The following is a 17291-nucleotide window of genomic DNA, read 5'->3' as shown; positions in this document are numbered from 1 at the left end:
CTTTTCTTTAATGTGGCTCAATATCTGTTAAAAACTGTTCTAGAATACTTTCATATAAGCTATTTTCCTTGCTTTAATAACAGCATGTTTTTTAATAAAACAAAGTGAAACAAGTAGGCTAGATAGGTATGCTTAATAAAATGTCATACGAGTTAAAGACAGTTATTTTAATAAACTCAAGTCCCATTTTCCATTTCAAAAATGTCCACAGACATTTAGATAATAGGTTTTACAAGAATACATTTCCTAGCATCCAGCTCCAACTCCAATAGATCACACGTTGGAGTTGATATCGTCTTTATTATTTGCGAAATAAGATCGCATATCGCAGTGCGAATGTAACGCTTGATGTGTTCATCATACTGCATACAAAAATGTCCGTAATGTTCCTCACGTTTGGATTCTGCCAAAGAATAAAGAGAAATAGAATGTTTGCGGGACGAGTTGTTAGTTGCGACTATGATAACATAAATAATGATTGGTTTGATAGCTTTTGTTGATATTTTGTTCCTTGTGGACTGTTGATAATGCAATATTGTAATCAACGATAATTGAATTAGGTAGGTACTAATTTAATGTCATCCCTATATTGTTTACATTCCACCAGCACGCACTAAGAGTTTCGATGACTCTTTTATAATGCGAACAGCTAGGGACTGGAATTCGTTGCCTGCTGCTGTCTTTCCCGAAGACTTTAAACTGGGCCTTTTCAAGGCGAGAGTGAATAAGTACTTGCAGGGCAGATATGTACCATCCTAAACTGCATCCCACTTAACATCAGGCGCGATCGCGGTCAAATACCTGCATTGTTATGCATAAAAAAATAGAAATTACTGTAATTAAAAAACAATTCCATTAACTAGGAAAATTTTATTTGAATGCTACGCTATTTTTTAATGCAGTTGACACTACACCTGCAACCTACAAAAAAGTCAAAATTTACCTCCATTTAAATGTAAAATGCACATAATTTTGCACTCATAATAATAATTTATCTTCTAATCAGCAAAATCACTCATCAAATAGAGAATAAATCTTCAGTTATAAGTTTTCATATTTATGATCATGAAAATCTAGGTATGACTCATAAAATGGTAATAGATTTCATTAAACGATTCTTTATAGAATAATAAAAATGGAACTTTCATAAGGTCTGGATGAATATTAAAATATCTTGAACGTATAAAATTGTAATCGATTATATTTAACGATTTTATCTCGAACTTTTATCGAATAATGATAATGAGAATCGTTTTAAGTTCTTAAAATCCAGTTTAACAGATCAGTGATTCAAATAACGGTAATTTAAACTATAATACTCGTATTTTATTGAACGAGTTTATTATTTAATCAGCAGTAAAACGTGATTAACCTTTCACAAAATGAAAAAAGTTATCAAATTCTATCAGCCATTTTATTTTCTTGCTTATTACCTATTGCTATTGTCTTTTACTTTCGTGAATTACTCGTTTATTGGCCATTTTGAAAATAAGTTTTCAGTTTGAAAGTCCCAAGCTCGGCAAAAATTTCATTAAATACCAGCCCAAATGGCAATAACACTTAATTTATACGAAAATGATACACACAATAGATATAAGTGCAGTAGACTTACTAAGGACGATGACACTTTGAATGTGTGCATCAAATGTAACCTATCCCTACTAATATTATAAATGCGAGAGTAACTGTCTGTCTGTTACACTTTCACGCTTAAACCATAGAACCGATTTTGATGTGGTATAGAGATAGTTTGAGTCCCGGGAAGGGACATAATATAGTTTTCCCGGTTTTTAAAACAGGGACGCGCGTGAGAAATTTTGGCTCTTTCAAAAAATAAAGATACCTCCCGGTAAGGTTTCTTTGGAGCCCAAACTGTGTAGATTCTGACTGTACGTACAGGAGTTGCAGTCGTGGGAAAGGAAGGATTAGTCCCATAGATTTCTATTGCATAATGTTCTTTTACCTTTTGCTTCTTCAAAACAAATGACAAATATTTTTTCCATGAGCAGTGTTTTGTTTTTATCATTCACAAAAAGACACTGATCTTCGATCGCACTGCATTTGTTTACACTGTGGCAGCATTGTACAGCTTGACCAAACAATTTGAAATTTCAATTCAGTTAACCACAAACTCGGTTGTAATCACTAAATTAAACAAAACAATAACCGAATTGAATGAGATTTTGCTATAATTGGCATTCTTGGGCGAGAATCCTATCAAACTTATTGTTGACCAGTTTTATTTGAAGGGCGGATAATTTTGTAGAATGGACTTTCATTTGGCAATACTGGGTCGTCGGTTTCACTTTGAATTTGTTTAAATAAACTCTTTGATATTTTCATAGTCAAAGACAAAATTATTTATTTGTAGTTTTGAAAACATGCTCTCTTCTCACACTCACAAATAAATTACTTTCTACACATCAATGTCTAAGATGTCGATTTATGGGTCAAAAGAAAAACTTATTTGATTCCCGTTTTGTCAGTAACATTAATGCATTTTTACGTAAAACATTTCAGTTAAATTACATATTAATAGAGAACAAGAACAACAATATTCCTAGAAGACCGATCGACATGAATATTATAGAAGCCATCTTGAAGGCACTACAATATAGTGTTACAATGTAGAAGGCGGATTATGTAACACAATCTAGCTCACCTAAACAAGATCCTAAGCCAAGAACCTGGGACTAGCAGCGATGAAAGAAGAACGGTCATCTGTGACCCAGGCCCGACAGAAACGAGACATACCTCAGTTTTTTTGTCATGTCTTAATTAGTAAAATTATATATTTTTTATATTCGAAATCTATGTATAACACCAAAATATTATCCTTTGTTTTTGTTTAGGCGTTATACAAAAACTAATACAAAATGCCTATTTATCACCAAAATTGGTAAATGTATGTACCTAAATGTCTATTACAGCTGCTATGGAATGTATTTAGGTGACCCGGATTATACAGAGTGGAAAAAATAATAAGTTACAAAATCCAAAAATTCAATGTTACCAGCTTCCATAATCTGTACCCTATTATTGGTACCATTTGAAAGAGCTCATGAAGCACTTTCAGAATCAGTAACTAGTTTTTCGATATCTTGTATAGTTTAGAAATAATCGAGTGAGATCACTTATCGTTCCATATGTATAACCACCCTGTATAATCCGGTTGTATCTCCAGGTCACCTAGATACATTCCATAGCAGCTGTAATAGACATTTAGGTAGTTACATACATTTACCAATTTTGGTGATAAATAAGCATTTTGTATTAGTTTTTGTATAACGCCTAAACAAAAACAAAGGGTAATATTTTGGTGTTATACATAGATTTCGAATATAAAAAATATATAATTTAACTAATTAAGACATGACAAAAAAACTGAGGTATGTCTCGTTTCTGTCGGCTCTGGGTTTTTTTTGTATGGGGCGTGACCGTTCTTCTTTGGGACACTGTTTATTTATTTTTTTAAATACTTTATTGCACACACATAAGAATGATCCGTACAAAAAGGCCAGCTTAATGCCATATGGCATTCTCTCCCAGCTGACAACTGTTCGTGTTAACACCAAACTAAATAAATATCTTTGGACAATTTCACACAGCAATATCTAGCCCCAAAATAAGCAACTAATATGCTTGTGTTATGGGTGCTAGCTTAACGGATATACTACTTATAAATATAAAATACTTTTTAAATACATATACAGGGTGTCCCAAAAATAGTGTCAAGCAGAAGCCCAGAGGTAGAGCATTACTAACGACTAAAATAACAACTGTTTATTTAAAACTAGCTTTCGCTCGCTACGTCAAAATACATTTCGGTCTGTTCAAAGACCTTTCAAATACTATCTATGTAATACATCTGGGTATACAGGTTGACTTAAATAAGCTCTATAGAACAATTTTACAATAAAACTTTATCGTAATTATTTTTAATCGTGATAGTTTTCGCCAAACAAATATTAAAATCTAATTCGCGGGTGCCCATAATTATCTTAAGTAGACTGTTACTCAGCCTGAGTATGAAACTAACCAAACTATCGGCCGACTTAATCTGTAATCTACGGGGACTCCAAAAACTCCAGGGGTATAAAATGTAAAACAATCTTTACGTGTTTGCTGAGATCAACTTAAAATCCGTAATACGTTTTCAACCTCTTGTAACACCCTGTATAACATCAAAACACGCTTCGTTATTACGCGCTAATTACATAAATTCCTTGGTATATTACGAATCAGCTAGACAGCTGCAAAGCGACAGCTGGAAATGCAATGTTCATAACACTAGAGATTTACTCCAAATTAGAATTGTTCATTTTGCGCGTTCGCCAACCCAGTTGCGCGATGCAATTTGGGTCGTTTAAATATAATAATACAGGGTGATGATTGGCAGACATATTGTTTTAAGCTTCCATGTTTACTTATTAAGGCAAGTCGTATCAAAATGGTTTTAATGTATTTCAGCCGGGCTAGATAAATCTTGTCGATGATTTTAGACGATAAATGTATAGGCTTATCTAATTAAATAAAAGGAGAAACTGACTCACTGACATATAAACGCACAGCCTAAACGGCTAAACGTAGGCACTTGAAATTTGGAAGGGACGTAGCTTAGGTACCGTAGAGGTGCAATAAGAAAGGAATTCCCGAAATTCCCACGGGAACGGGAATTAGCGGGAAAATCCTTTTGTATGAAAAATCTAAACCGCTTAAGTTAGACGCTTGAAATTTGGCATGCAGGTACCTTAGTAAACTTAAAGCTTAGTTACAACATGATATTGTAAAATTCTCACGGGAACAGGAGTTAGCGGGAAAAAACATTTGTATGAAAAAATCTAAACCGCGTAAGATAGATGAAGGGGGTAAAATGGGATCCACGCGTACGAAGTCGCGGGCGGCCGCTAGTCACTCAATAAAATGCCTTGATAAAAGTTTATCATGGCTCGCAACCTAGGCCTAATGTTCTCTAAAATCACGGATTATTTACATTACGGTAATTGAAATCTGGAATGTAATTGAAATTATGATTAAATGTAGACCGTTTTCAGGTTACGTTCACTTTCACTGATTTAATGAAAGTTTTAGGTCTTGTTATCTCAGGACTTACATTTTGAACCTTCAATTCTCCGTAGTTCGTTATTTTTCAACCGACTTCAAAAAAGGAGGAGGTTCTCAATTCGACCCGTATGTTTTTTTTTTTTTTTTTCTATGTTTGTTACGCGATAACTCCGCCAATTATGAACCGATTTGAACAAATCTTTTTTCGGCGTATACGTAATACCTCAAGGGTGGTCCCATTTAAATTTAATAATAGAAAAAACAACCCCCAAGGGTGGAAAATTGGGGATGAACTTTTTTATACGCAATATCTCCGCCGATTATAAATCAATTTGAACGATTATTTTTTTGTTGAATAGGTATTATCAAAAGGGTGGTTTCATGCGAATTTGAACAAAATATTTCACCCCCAAGGGTGGAAAATTGGGGATGAACTTTTTTATACGCAATATTTTTAATTTTTAGTTTTTTTTTGTGTTCACGCATTTGAAGTCGGTTTTTTTTTTTTTAAAGTTAATTATATAAGATGTCATTTAGCTTTTCACGTGGCAAGACAATTAAATAGTTACTGTTAAATAAACTCTTAATAAGTTTCCATTCGACCAAGGTTGAGTAGTTTTAATTATGATTTAAAGGTGGATTTACACTAGAGCATTTTTATGTAATGTAGCGTTCTTACGAATGATGAAATACAGGTTTGGAAAGCTCAGAGGTGGAATCGTGTAAAATCAGATAAACAAAGCCTTTGACAGAATAGTCGTACGTTATGAATTGTCAAATGATAACGATTGCTTTACTTACACAATTCCACCTCAGTTTGGTTCATATAACATTCATTAAACATATTATCATAAAGCGGCTCGTTGTTCTATTTAAGTAAATGTTCTAATCTATACTAACCTTAATAGTTGGTGTGATTGTAATGCTATGCAAAAACAAACACTCTCTTTCAACCTTTCTAAATCTTCGACAAACTAGAGTCCAAACTACTGCATCCACGTCCCTTTATTTCAGCAGCTCCAACCTAAATCTGCATTCAATTATTTAGTGGCACAGCAAGCTTTACAATGCAGAAGCCCCGGGCCCTTGTCACAATGTTGCTGCACCAGTTGTATTCAGGGTGCAAAGACTCGTTATCGCGAATGGAGGAACGTAACGAACTAACGTTAAAAAAACGAGCTTTAGTTCTGAAACGCTTGCGTTTCATCTGGAATTTGTAGTGTTAGATGTGTACGTTAGCAAAGTCTCTTTTAGAACACCCTGTATTTTGATCTTAATGGCATGGTAATCATGTCAAAAGATATAATGTAATTTTGTCATTTATAAGAAGAGATTTTTCTGATAAGTCTTATTACCATAATTATTTTAGATAAACAACATATTTATTTCGATGTAATAACGTAGAAAACTGTTTTGTAGATTGATTGGTAGACCCCTCATCTCTACTAGTTTAAATAGTTTAACCCCCGACGTAAAAAGAGAGGGGTATTATTGAGTTAAATATGCTGCTGTCATAGTGACATTGACGTAATGTCAATGTCACACTAGAAACGTCAGATTAGAGGAACATGCGTGGACGACTCCTCGCTTTTGTGCTAAGCTATGAATTGTATTTAAAAATGAGGCAATATAATGTGAAAGTTATGTATCCAGTGTTTTATTTATGAGAATAGATCTACCGTCCTTTAACAGTATGTATTTACTGTGAAGGTTCACTTCATGTCGCTGTAATATTCCTCAAGCCGCGGGCGTTTCTCGCTGTGGCTGAACCAGGTCAATTCAAGTCGGAAGTTTTAGAGTCGTTATCTGAGAAAAGGGAGGAATGTAGGATGTACCGAACAAGGGGCGTTGGAAATAAGAATTTTAGAAACTGGTACGTGTACAAAATCAAGCGGGGCAGAAAAGTTCTCGAGTGGCGACCACGGGCTGGAGGACGTAGCGTGGGCAGGCCTACTACTAGGTGGACCGACGATCTGGTAAAGGTCGCGGGAAGAACCTGGATGCAGGCGCAGGACCGTTCACTATGGAAACCTTGGGGGAGGCCTTTGTCCAGCAGTGGACGTCAATTGGCTAAAACGTAACAAAATCGCTTTTAACAACTACTATTTCATAAGCATCAGATGTCACAATGTTAATGCATGTTTTATGAATATTAGATGTTGTCTATAGTTACCTATAGAAAGTTCAAGTCGTCGACATGATTCTCTTGAAATAACACAGATACTATCGCCCGTATTCACAAACGATGCTTGTTTCACTGAAGCAGGAAATCGAACACACAGCGTTGAACAGAGCTCTGCGATTGGTTCATTTGTCACCCTGTGCACCACGCGCACTAAAAGACCTCTTAGTAATGTTTGTGAATACGGGAATAAGCCACGGGTAAGTCGACGGGTTTGGTGTTTTGTAGTCGATTTTTGGTAAAAATAAGCAATTTATTCTCGTCCAATTTTTATAAACTATGCCTGTATAATTTCACTCGACAACCAGAAATGATTATTTAGTAATTGTTTACAGGAAAACAAACAACAAAAAAAGTAATCATGAAACATGAGTTCTGACAATAATTTGTTCGTAATAACACAAATTATCGAGCTTGTTTCAATAATTAGGTACTCGAATTTTATCGTAAATACGGGAAATTCCAGAAGGCAAGCATCCTATGGCGAGGTATTAGGAGCGATTTTGCAATAAATAGCCTGTTGTGCTACCTTTTTGTTGTTTTGATACCTTGTTTTGAGTTTGTAGCAAAATAAATCGCTTTTGCGTACCTAATTATTTTATATCTAGCTTTCCGCCCGCGGCTTCGCCCGCGTGGAATTTTGTCTGTCACAGAAACACTTAATCGCGCGCGTCCCTGTTTCAAAACCGGGATAAAAACTTTGTCCTTTCCCGGGACTCAAACTATCTCTATTCCAAATTTCATCAAAATTGGTTCAGTGGTTTAGGTGTTAAAGCAAGACAGACATACAGACAGAGTTACTTTCGCATTTATAATATTAGTACCTATAGATTGTATTTATAGAAGCTAGTTTACCTCTAAAGAAAATTACAAATCTTTTATTTTATATACAGTTTAGTTTCTTTATAAAGATTTCACTAAGTGGGTCTTTCGTTAAAAGTATTTTGTAAATTATGTTCCTTCAATTTACCTTTTGTCTAAAGATTATCTAAGAATGTTTTTAACACCTCTTTACTAAAGTTAGTGTGGTTTAATCGCCGTTGTTAGTTGCAGTAAGTTCGAGAGCTGGCAACACCCACTTCAAAGTTTAAATCAATAGAGCCTCTTATGAAGTACACCTGTATCTTAGTTCGCCGAATACGAGTAATTTGTTGAAGTAGTTATCAAGATTGAATTCTAAGAATATGTTAACTATTGTTCTCTAAAAATAAAGAAACAATATTTATTTTAACTTTTTTGAAAAATAGAGACTTTATAATGTACTAGCTTTTGCCCGCGGCTTCACCCGCGAGAAATTTAGTGTCACAGATCGGCATAAATTATAGCCTATTTATGTTAATCTGGGTTACAAAGAATAATACTGTAAAGTTTCAACAAAATCGGTTTAGTACTTTTTGCGTGAAAGAGTAACAAACATTCAGACATCCAGACATCCAAACTTTCGCATTTAGAATATTAGTAGGACTAGCGGCCCGCCCCGGCTTCGCACGGTTGCAATGGAATTTCCCGGATTTTCTCTTAATATGCATGTTTTATACTTATAAACCTTCCTCTTGAGTCACTCTATCTATTTAAAAAAACGCATCAAAATCCGTTGTGTAGTTCTAAAGATCTAAGCATACATAGGGAGAGACAGCGGAAAGCGATTTTGTTTTATAATATGTAGTGATAGTGATAATACGAAGTAATAGACAAATTATGATGTCACGAACAAGCGTTTAACTTAGAATCAATCAATAAATTGAAGGCTTGGTTAAATGGTGTCCTTGAAGGAATGTCACAAGTTAGATTAGTTATCGATGTAAGTAATCTAACAAAGTAAAAAGTAAGCCAACTTTTCATAGCTTCCAGGATCTATTTTTTTTCATATACGAGTAACAAGTAAATCACACTTGTGATATTATTCCTTGATGTATCTATTTTTCTACTGAAGACTTCATAAAAATAGTCCAACGAAATATTATAAGCTAAATAAGTAGGCCGCACTGTAAAGAAAATCATCTCAAGCAATGAGCTAGCTGTCTCAATGTTTTTATATTTCTTTACTCTTCAATCACAAATACAGTACTGTAGTAGTGATCAATACCAAATTTCTTCGTATTTAAACCCAACCATCACCACAGAATAAATAATAGTAGTAGCACTTACGAAAATCATTAGAAGGTCTATAACTAGGGTTATTATAAAACCATCAAGTGTATCTTCAAAATAGATTAGTCAAATAAATGTGGCTTCTATTCAACCACAATAAAGACTAAAATCTGTAGCTAGGTCTGTATTATAGAAATTTATTTTGAAGCTTTTAATTGGTACTTCAGTATTTAGACCAAGTAAAGGCGCTTTATAAAAGCCTATTTACAGAAAATAAACGAAGTTTAGTTCTTTAATTATGGGATATTAACTTAAGCTAAAGTCTCTCTGTAGACTACAGAATTGGTCGGCCGATAGTTTAGTCGGGCTGTTAATATTTATGAAAGTACGAATATTACACCGATTTGGTATCCGCCGATTGCTCATGCAAATTAGATCGGGACTATTCCCACCTCTCGTTCCCACCGCTGCAACTCCTGTGTAGCCAGGATCTACAGCTTGACCGCCAATAAAAACCCAACCAGTGAAGGTCAAGTTTTTCCCGGGGGATGTTAAACTGTCATTGGACCCGCAACGAAATTAATCCGAAGAACATAGGAAGAGTTCGAGGTTAAGGATAAAATTAAAAGTCGACCAAACTATCAGCCAGTAGGGAGGGTGTAGTTTTATCTAATCTACACTAATATTATAAAGAGGAAAACTTTGTTTGTTTGTTTGTTTGTTTAGTTGTAATGGATAGGCTCAAAAACTACTGGACCGATTTTAAAAATTCTTTCACCATTCGAAAGCTACATAGCTCACGAGTAACATAGGCTAAATTTTATTTTGGAAAACAATAGGGTCCCGTAAAATATTTGGGATTTTCATAAGACGTGGAAAAGCGCCATCTATCGTCATTGCTTAAAATCTTCTTGCGCCTGACAAAAATTTTTGAGGTACGTAAATATTCATGAAGGCAAAGCTGTCAAACGCCATCTATCGACATCATTAGTAAATTAGTAACTAAAATTACATGTACTATGAATAGCGCTGTTCGTAAATAATATTGAAAATTTAATAAATAAAGATATTTTATGTAATTGAACCATTCACTGTATGAACCTACTTGAATCATTCACTGTGTTTAAACGAGCAAGTCAAAGGGTTAATTAGTGACTTTTTACAAACTTCCTTGCAAATTCTTACTATGTGCCGCCATCTACCGAGATACATGATGAATATTAGGGTACGGTTCAGCGGCGGACAAATGGGATGGGCGCGTGGGCGATTGTAGTTAAATAGGATAAGAATTACTTCGTTTTTATTTTCTGTATGTAATTTGTTAATTTTTTGGTAGGGTCTTTATTTTAATTACTTAGGTTGGTAGGTAATTACTTATTTGATTTTAATGATAATTACTATAGGTACGTATAATTTTAGTAGAAAGAAAGGTAATTGAATGACTAAGTGACTCACTCACTCATCACGAAGTCTCAGAAACTACAAGTCTCAAAAGAGTTCTCATAGGGGTTAATGGTCTATTCCACCTGGCTTTGACCACCAAGATGATCAAAGTGGACTCCAGTTAAATTATTTTTTTAGTGTTCTTTGATCACCTATAAATAAATCATACCTCTGAATTGTCACATACATGTCCAATTTGTTTATTGCGGTTTTTAGAAAATATCAAAAATGTTACAAATCAAAATATGTAGTACAACAATTGGACATGTGACTATTCAGAGGAGGTGAATTTTTGTTTGTAGATGATTAAAGGACACTAAAATAATAATTTAACTAGAGTCCACTTGGCTCACCCAGGACATCGTATCCGTGGGTGATCAAAGGCACAGAATAAATTCAAAGGTCACTAAATTGTCGCTGTAAGTCCACTTTGATCACCTGGCTGATCAAAGCCAGGTGATCAAAGTGGAATACACCTCCTTTTAGAACGTAGGTAGTCACTAAGACGAAATTTTGCAAAATTCAACCCTTATGGGAGTTAAAAAGGGGGTTGGAAGTCTGTATTGCAGTCCTCGGTTTTTAAAGTAAGAGACTTGAAAGTTAAAATGTATGCTCATATGATCTCTAGATATTGTGGAGGTGTACATATACTGTTCGGTACACTGTGGTACTGTGTACACATCGGTTTGCCGACGATATTATGGTCATGGCAGAATCGTTGGAAGATCTTGGAACAATGCTCGAAGACCTTAATCGATTTTCCCAACAGGTAGGCCTGAGGATGAACATGGACAAAACGAAGCTTATGTCGAATGTCCATGTTGCACCCTACCCAGTTTCAGTTGGGAGCTCAATTCTCGAGATTGTCGACAAGTAGGTATGTCGACCTCGGACAAACGATCCAGCTAGGTAGGTCCAATTTCGAGAAGGAGGTCAATCGTCGAATCCAACTCGGCTGGGCAGCATTCGGGAAACTACGCAACATATTTTTGTCCAAAATACCTCAATGCCTGAAGACTAGAGTGTATAACCAATGTGTGTTACCAGTGATAACTTATGGCTCGGAAACGTGGCCTCTCACTATAGGCCTTATACAGAAGCTCAGTTGCACAGCGTGCTATGGAGAGGGCTATGCTTGGTGTTTCAGAAATGTGGAGATCCGTAAACGAACCAAAGTCGCTGACATAGCCCAACGGATTAGCAAGCTGAAGTGGCAATGGGCAGGGCACATAGTACGCAGAACTGATGGCCGATGGGACAGAATGGTTCTGGAATGGAGGCCGCGTACCGGAAAACGTAGCGTGGGACTTCCACCTACAAGGTGGACCGACGACATCGTAAAGGTAGCAGGGAAGCGCTGGACGCAGGCCGCTTCCAATCGATCAACATGGAAAGCATTGGGGGAGGCCTATGTTCAGCAGTGGACGTCCTATGGCTGAAATGGTGGTGGTGGTGGTGGTACATATACTGAAAATGTATCATTAGAAATCAACCACGGGGGCTAAGGAGATAAAAGGAGGGTTGGAAGTTTATATTATGAAAGTCCTATGTGTTTAAAGTAAGAGAGTTGAAATTTAAAATGTATGCGCTATAGATGCTAAGAGCGGATTTTACGAAACTCCACCCCTAATGGAGTAAAACGAGGTCCACGCGTACGAAGTCGCGGGCGGCCGCTAGTTAAGATATAAGGACAAAGCACACTCGTATCAACCTGGAAACGGATCGTAACCGTATCAACTCGAGGCAGTATTGTATGAAGCTCCGTACTGCACCACACACTATATTTTTTTTATCCACAACGAGGAAGTTCTTGACGTGTATCACACCTGATGGTAAGTGATGATCAGGCCGAAGGTGGAAGCGAGCTTCACCCGGAATCCTCAACCACGGAGGAACTGGCTATCTTACTTCTAACTGCCGGAACATAAAAATGCTGTTAACATTGTTATTATGGCGACAGATTTAGGTAAAATATGCACCGTAACATAAACGCCTCGCCTCGCGGTTTACTGCGCGGCGTTGATCCCTTTCCAGGTTGATAAGTGTGCTATGACCTTAAAGCGAGTTTCGAACTTTGTTTTGTTGAGCTGAAAATATGCTGTAAAATTCTTACCTTGACGTGTCTGCCGTGCGCTGAAAAAAATCTGCTGTCTGCGCTGTAAGTGACGAGTCCCACTGACAGCAACGAGTAGTCTTTTTTCCTTATCCACGTCACCTGGTGGCAAAATATCAAAAATAAATTCCAAATTATAAAAAATATAACCCCTTCTTTTGGCGTTGCGGGTAAAATTAACACAAATACTAAGTTCATAAAATACTGCACGAAATTTTAAAAGGTTTCGTGTACATTGCACAATATTAAATTATATCCAGTTTGACGGGTTTAATTTTTTATTTCACATAGCCTACATGAACTTCATTTTTTGGTTTCAGTGGTCTCAAAAGGCTGAATTGCACCACCTGACTTTGACCGTAACTATAACCGATAACCGGTGTTGTATGGAGTTCGACAGATTTTTGACGTTTGTCAAAGTTGAAAGATGGTGCAACCCAGCCTTATTATCTCAGTGAGGTTATTAACCTTACTATGTAATGTTAATGGGTAAAGACAAACTGTTTGCAATATCAGCTTTAATTGTTTGCAAAACCAATATCTATTGGATTTGCTCCAATCTTTCATTTGTCAGTGCCAATAATAACAGCTTGAAATAACAAATGCTTTCGTAATTACACTATTAGCAGTAATCGTGTGTTCGAGTAAATTATCTCAATGACACGGGCTAAAATCCCATAATTAGTCATTGAGGCCTAAATTATAGCTGAATAGTTCTACTAATTGAAACACAATTACTCATAATTATTTACATAAAAATCGTTCCAATAGTTTTCAAATAGAGCTCAAATTCGACGAGCGTAAAATCAACAATAACGACCACTTATATCTGCCGTTTGTTTTGGATTTAAATAAACATGATCTAGCAATTATCAAGCAACTAAAACTCAAGATAGTAATTAGGAAACAAGCAAAATAAATGTGTAATTTTAAGCACAGCTTAAGAACTTCTGTGTAATTTAAGACGACTATTTTCCGAGATGTTAATTCTGAAATGGATTGTTCATTTATCTCGAAAAATATAGCTGTAAAATGGTCTCAACTTAAACTATTTAGTGTCTGAATAATGTTTTCAAAGAGACCGTTTGACACAGCGTCTGTTGAAATTTTAAGAGCCACATAAAATATTCAGTAGTGTTGCTTATAAAAAATTTTAAGCAGGCTCAATTTATTTCGAAAATGTCTCTCAGCTACAACATTTGATAATAATAAATGACAAAGTTTCGGACTCCAGGCGGGTGGGGTCTCGATTTTATAGCGAAAATTTTCGCAATTATCGTATGAAACTAAATTGAGAATGTTCAAGAACTTTTCTACCCTAAAGCCTTGTTGAGTCTTGTATTTTAATCTTTCAATGTAGTGAATTCATAATGTCACCAAACACGTTTTTCTTCCAATAACTTTTTTGGGCATATAATTACAAAATTTGAGTAAGATTGTAACGCTAAAGTAAATTGAAAATTAAGCAGAAAGGTTGTTGGAAAAAATTTGACTGTAATGAAAATTCTTACCGTATTTTCGGTGATATCACTAACTTCACAATGCAGTATAGCCGTTGTGCCTATTTGAGCTATAACTGTTGTACAATTCTCAGTCAAAAATATACCACTCTTGCCACCCTTACCACTTAACTTATTCACGGCAGACGCCGTGGAATCTCTGTACATTTTCTTAACTTTATTCAAAGACTTCTTCAATGAAGCCTCTTCTAATTCTTTAACAATTTCTATATCTGTTATCCTATGCTTCCCATGGTGTTTCTCTCTATGTTCATGAACTTCATCAATGAGTTTATCTAAATTATGTACATCTTCATTAAATTCTTTATCTAGTATTGATGCTGAGAGGCGTAAGGGTTTGGGTAGTTTTGGATATGTGGCTGTACTCAAAATATAATCTGTTGTTGATTGATAAGCTTCAGTTGTTTCTTCATCATTGTCTGTCGTGAGAAGAACTGTTGTTTGTATTGTTGACGTTGTTGTTCTTCTTCTGTGACCTGGAAAAGAATTATCATTATAATATTTGTGGTATACAGTGGAATTTTCTAGAAATATAGTTGCGCGTCAAATTAGAGTCTGAAACTAAATGAGGCACTTAAATTACTTCTGAAAAAGCATTAAATTTGATCTTTACAATTTTTCCACGTATTATATTTTAAGTGATTCTTTATAAAATTCTATTAACTAGAATGTTCATTTGAGGGCTGTCATTGAACATGTTTTCTTTGAAATTAGAAAATATTCGGATAGGCAATTAACCAATGTGAATTTTATTGGAAATTTTTTAAGGTATCACATAAAAATTGCTTTTATGGAATTATAGAGAATTTCATTGAAATGTTTAAAATATTTTTTTTTTATGAATTCATACAAATAAGTAGGCATACATACAATGTAGCATAAAAATAACGAATGCTCTAAAAATCTCATCAAAGAAATACGTTAACAAAAACGATGTTTTTAATGAAAAGGCAAAATATTTTTAGATTAATAATTCTTTAGAATTTGTACGAGTATGGCATATTGAAAGGCAATCTTATTATGTCGTCCAAAAATAAATTAACTTCAGGTCAGATTGAGTACTTTTTGTGAATCTCTCAAGGAGCGAAGATGTAGTAAAAGAGAAATAAGTATATTAACAAGTTCTTATCGCGGTTTTACCCATAAATGAATAGCTTTGGACATTTTACACTGCGCCATCTAGTCCCAAACTAAGCAACTTTATATTATGGGGACAATTACACCATAAATAATTGATGGATATAAACATACTCACACCTTTGAGTTTCAGAAAGTTTTAGAGGCCCTTCACGTACCTAATCAAAATTATAGGGAATATTTAACTTGAGAAACGTTTGATTCTCTGTTATAAACTTTTACCCTCTATTTGCTCTTGTTTAAGATGTATCGACGACCTCATAAAGGTAGCAGGAAAGCGCTGGATGCAGGCCGCCACCAACCGGCCATTATTGTGGAAATCATTAGAGGATGCATAAAATATGTTCAGCAGTGGACGTCCTATGGCTGAAATTATGATGATGTTGAAAATATATCAAATATATTCTTCGGTCCCTTAAAATGTTTATATCAAAGTTATTAAAGTCGTTATCAACAAACTATACTGTCAACAGGACATCAGATTTATTTTCTTTGTCACCATCATCTATTACGACTACTTAAGATGCCACGGTGCTTGTCATGCTTTCGTATCTACGACATTGTTAACGCATTTTAAAACAAAATTGAAATGTTATTATTACCTTTTTTGTGATGCCGTGTGAAGTTACCAAACACACTGCCCAGTCTTTGTTGATTCCTAGAAGTACATAGGTCTAACGACCTAAGATCGTCCGCGTTTTGCGCCACTAATATGGAAGACCTCTTCGACTCCATAGCACCCGTGTTCACTAATAACTCGGCTTCAAGCAACAGGACAACAGTGGCGTAGAGTAGTTTCAGTTCTTTACAGCAAAACATTGTTTTGGCACTGTCAAACGTCACATCTGGTGCAAGAGATCATTTTCACTTAAATTTATAGTCATTGTGGGTTAACACTGCTATCTTCTCGGGGAGGGTGTGTCGAAGGCGGCTCGGTGAGAAGGCATTCTGGAAAAATAGAAAAAATGGTTGAAAAATAATTTATAAAACATTTATGGTCATTTTACTGATTAAAAGCCGCCATTCTGCTTGTGACCATGGCTGCAACACAGCAGCAGAAACGTGAAGCTTTTTGCTGAACATAGGCCTCCCCCAATGATTTCCACAAGGGCCGGTTGGTGTTTTTAAATAGTTAATAATAGTATGTTATAGGTACTTCTCACAATATCTTTCATGAAAATTTGTAGGTCAATAATAACTATTAATTTAATGAAAATCCGTTGATGTGTAGTCAAGATGTTTTCTATGTTTAATAAGTATGTATTTACAAAAAAAAAGTATTTAAGTATGTTTATATCCGTTGTCTAGTACCCATAGTACAAGCTTTGCTTAGTTTGGGACTAGAAGCGCAGTGTAAAATGTCTAAGAGTGGTATCCGATCGGAATAGATCATATTTATTAGTAGCCACATGGTAAATAATAAAAAAATGATAGGCACTCTTACAAAGAGTTTTGATTTAAAGTGACAATTCATATTTAATTTAATCTTCTAACGTCTAACATAAAAAGATTTTACAATTAATATTCTTCAGAATTTTAAATTCATTCATTATTAAAAGGTCTATTCATAAGCGGCCATATTAAAACTGCCACCGGAATGGACCGCTGCCCTTCGGAGTCCCTAATCCTGAATTTGATTAGATCATAAGCCGAACCTTTGGGACATGTGTTTTGTAAACTTTAGGGCATCGTTTCTCAAATGAAGGACACGAACCCCCTTTTAGGACTGGGAAAATTGCCT

At 35.3% G+C, this 17291-nt stretch overlaps 1 protein-coding gene across 1 annotated transcript in view; it reads right to left on the bottom strand.

Annotated features, from left to right (window-relative positions):
* The window catches only part of LOC135083249 (uncharacterized), a 38720-nt gene extending 22220 nt beyond the window's left edge, over positions 1-16500 (bottom strand). The window contains exons 1-3 of the mRNA XM_063977984.1: positions 16153-16500; positions 14405-14889; positions 12894-12995 (exon numbers count right to left, since the gene is read on the bottom strand). Coding sequence (XP_063834054.1) covers positions 12894-12995; positions 14405-14889; positions 16153-16369 — 804 coding nt within the window. The 5' untranslated portion in view covers positions 16370-16500. The remainder of the gene's footprint in view (positions 1-12893; positions 12996-14404; positions 14890-16152) is intronic.
* Between the last annotated feature and the right edge of the window lie 791 nt (positions 16501-17291).

The sequence above is a fragment of the Ostrinia nubilalis genome, chromosome 23 (assembly GCF_963855985.1).
Source record: "Ostrinia nubilalis chromosome 23, ilOstNubi1.1, whole genome shotgun sequence".
Classification (NCBI taxonomy): Eukaryota; Metazoa; Arthropoda; class Insecta; order Lepidoptera; family Crambidae; genus Ostrinia; species Ostrinia nubilalis.
This window is presented reverse-complemented; position numbering and strand designations above follow the sequence as displayed.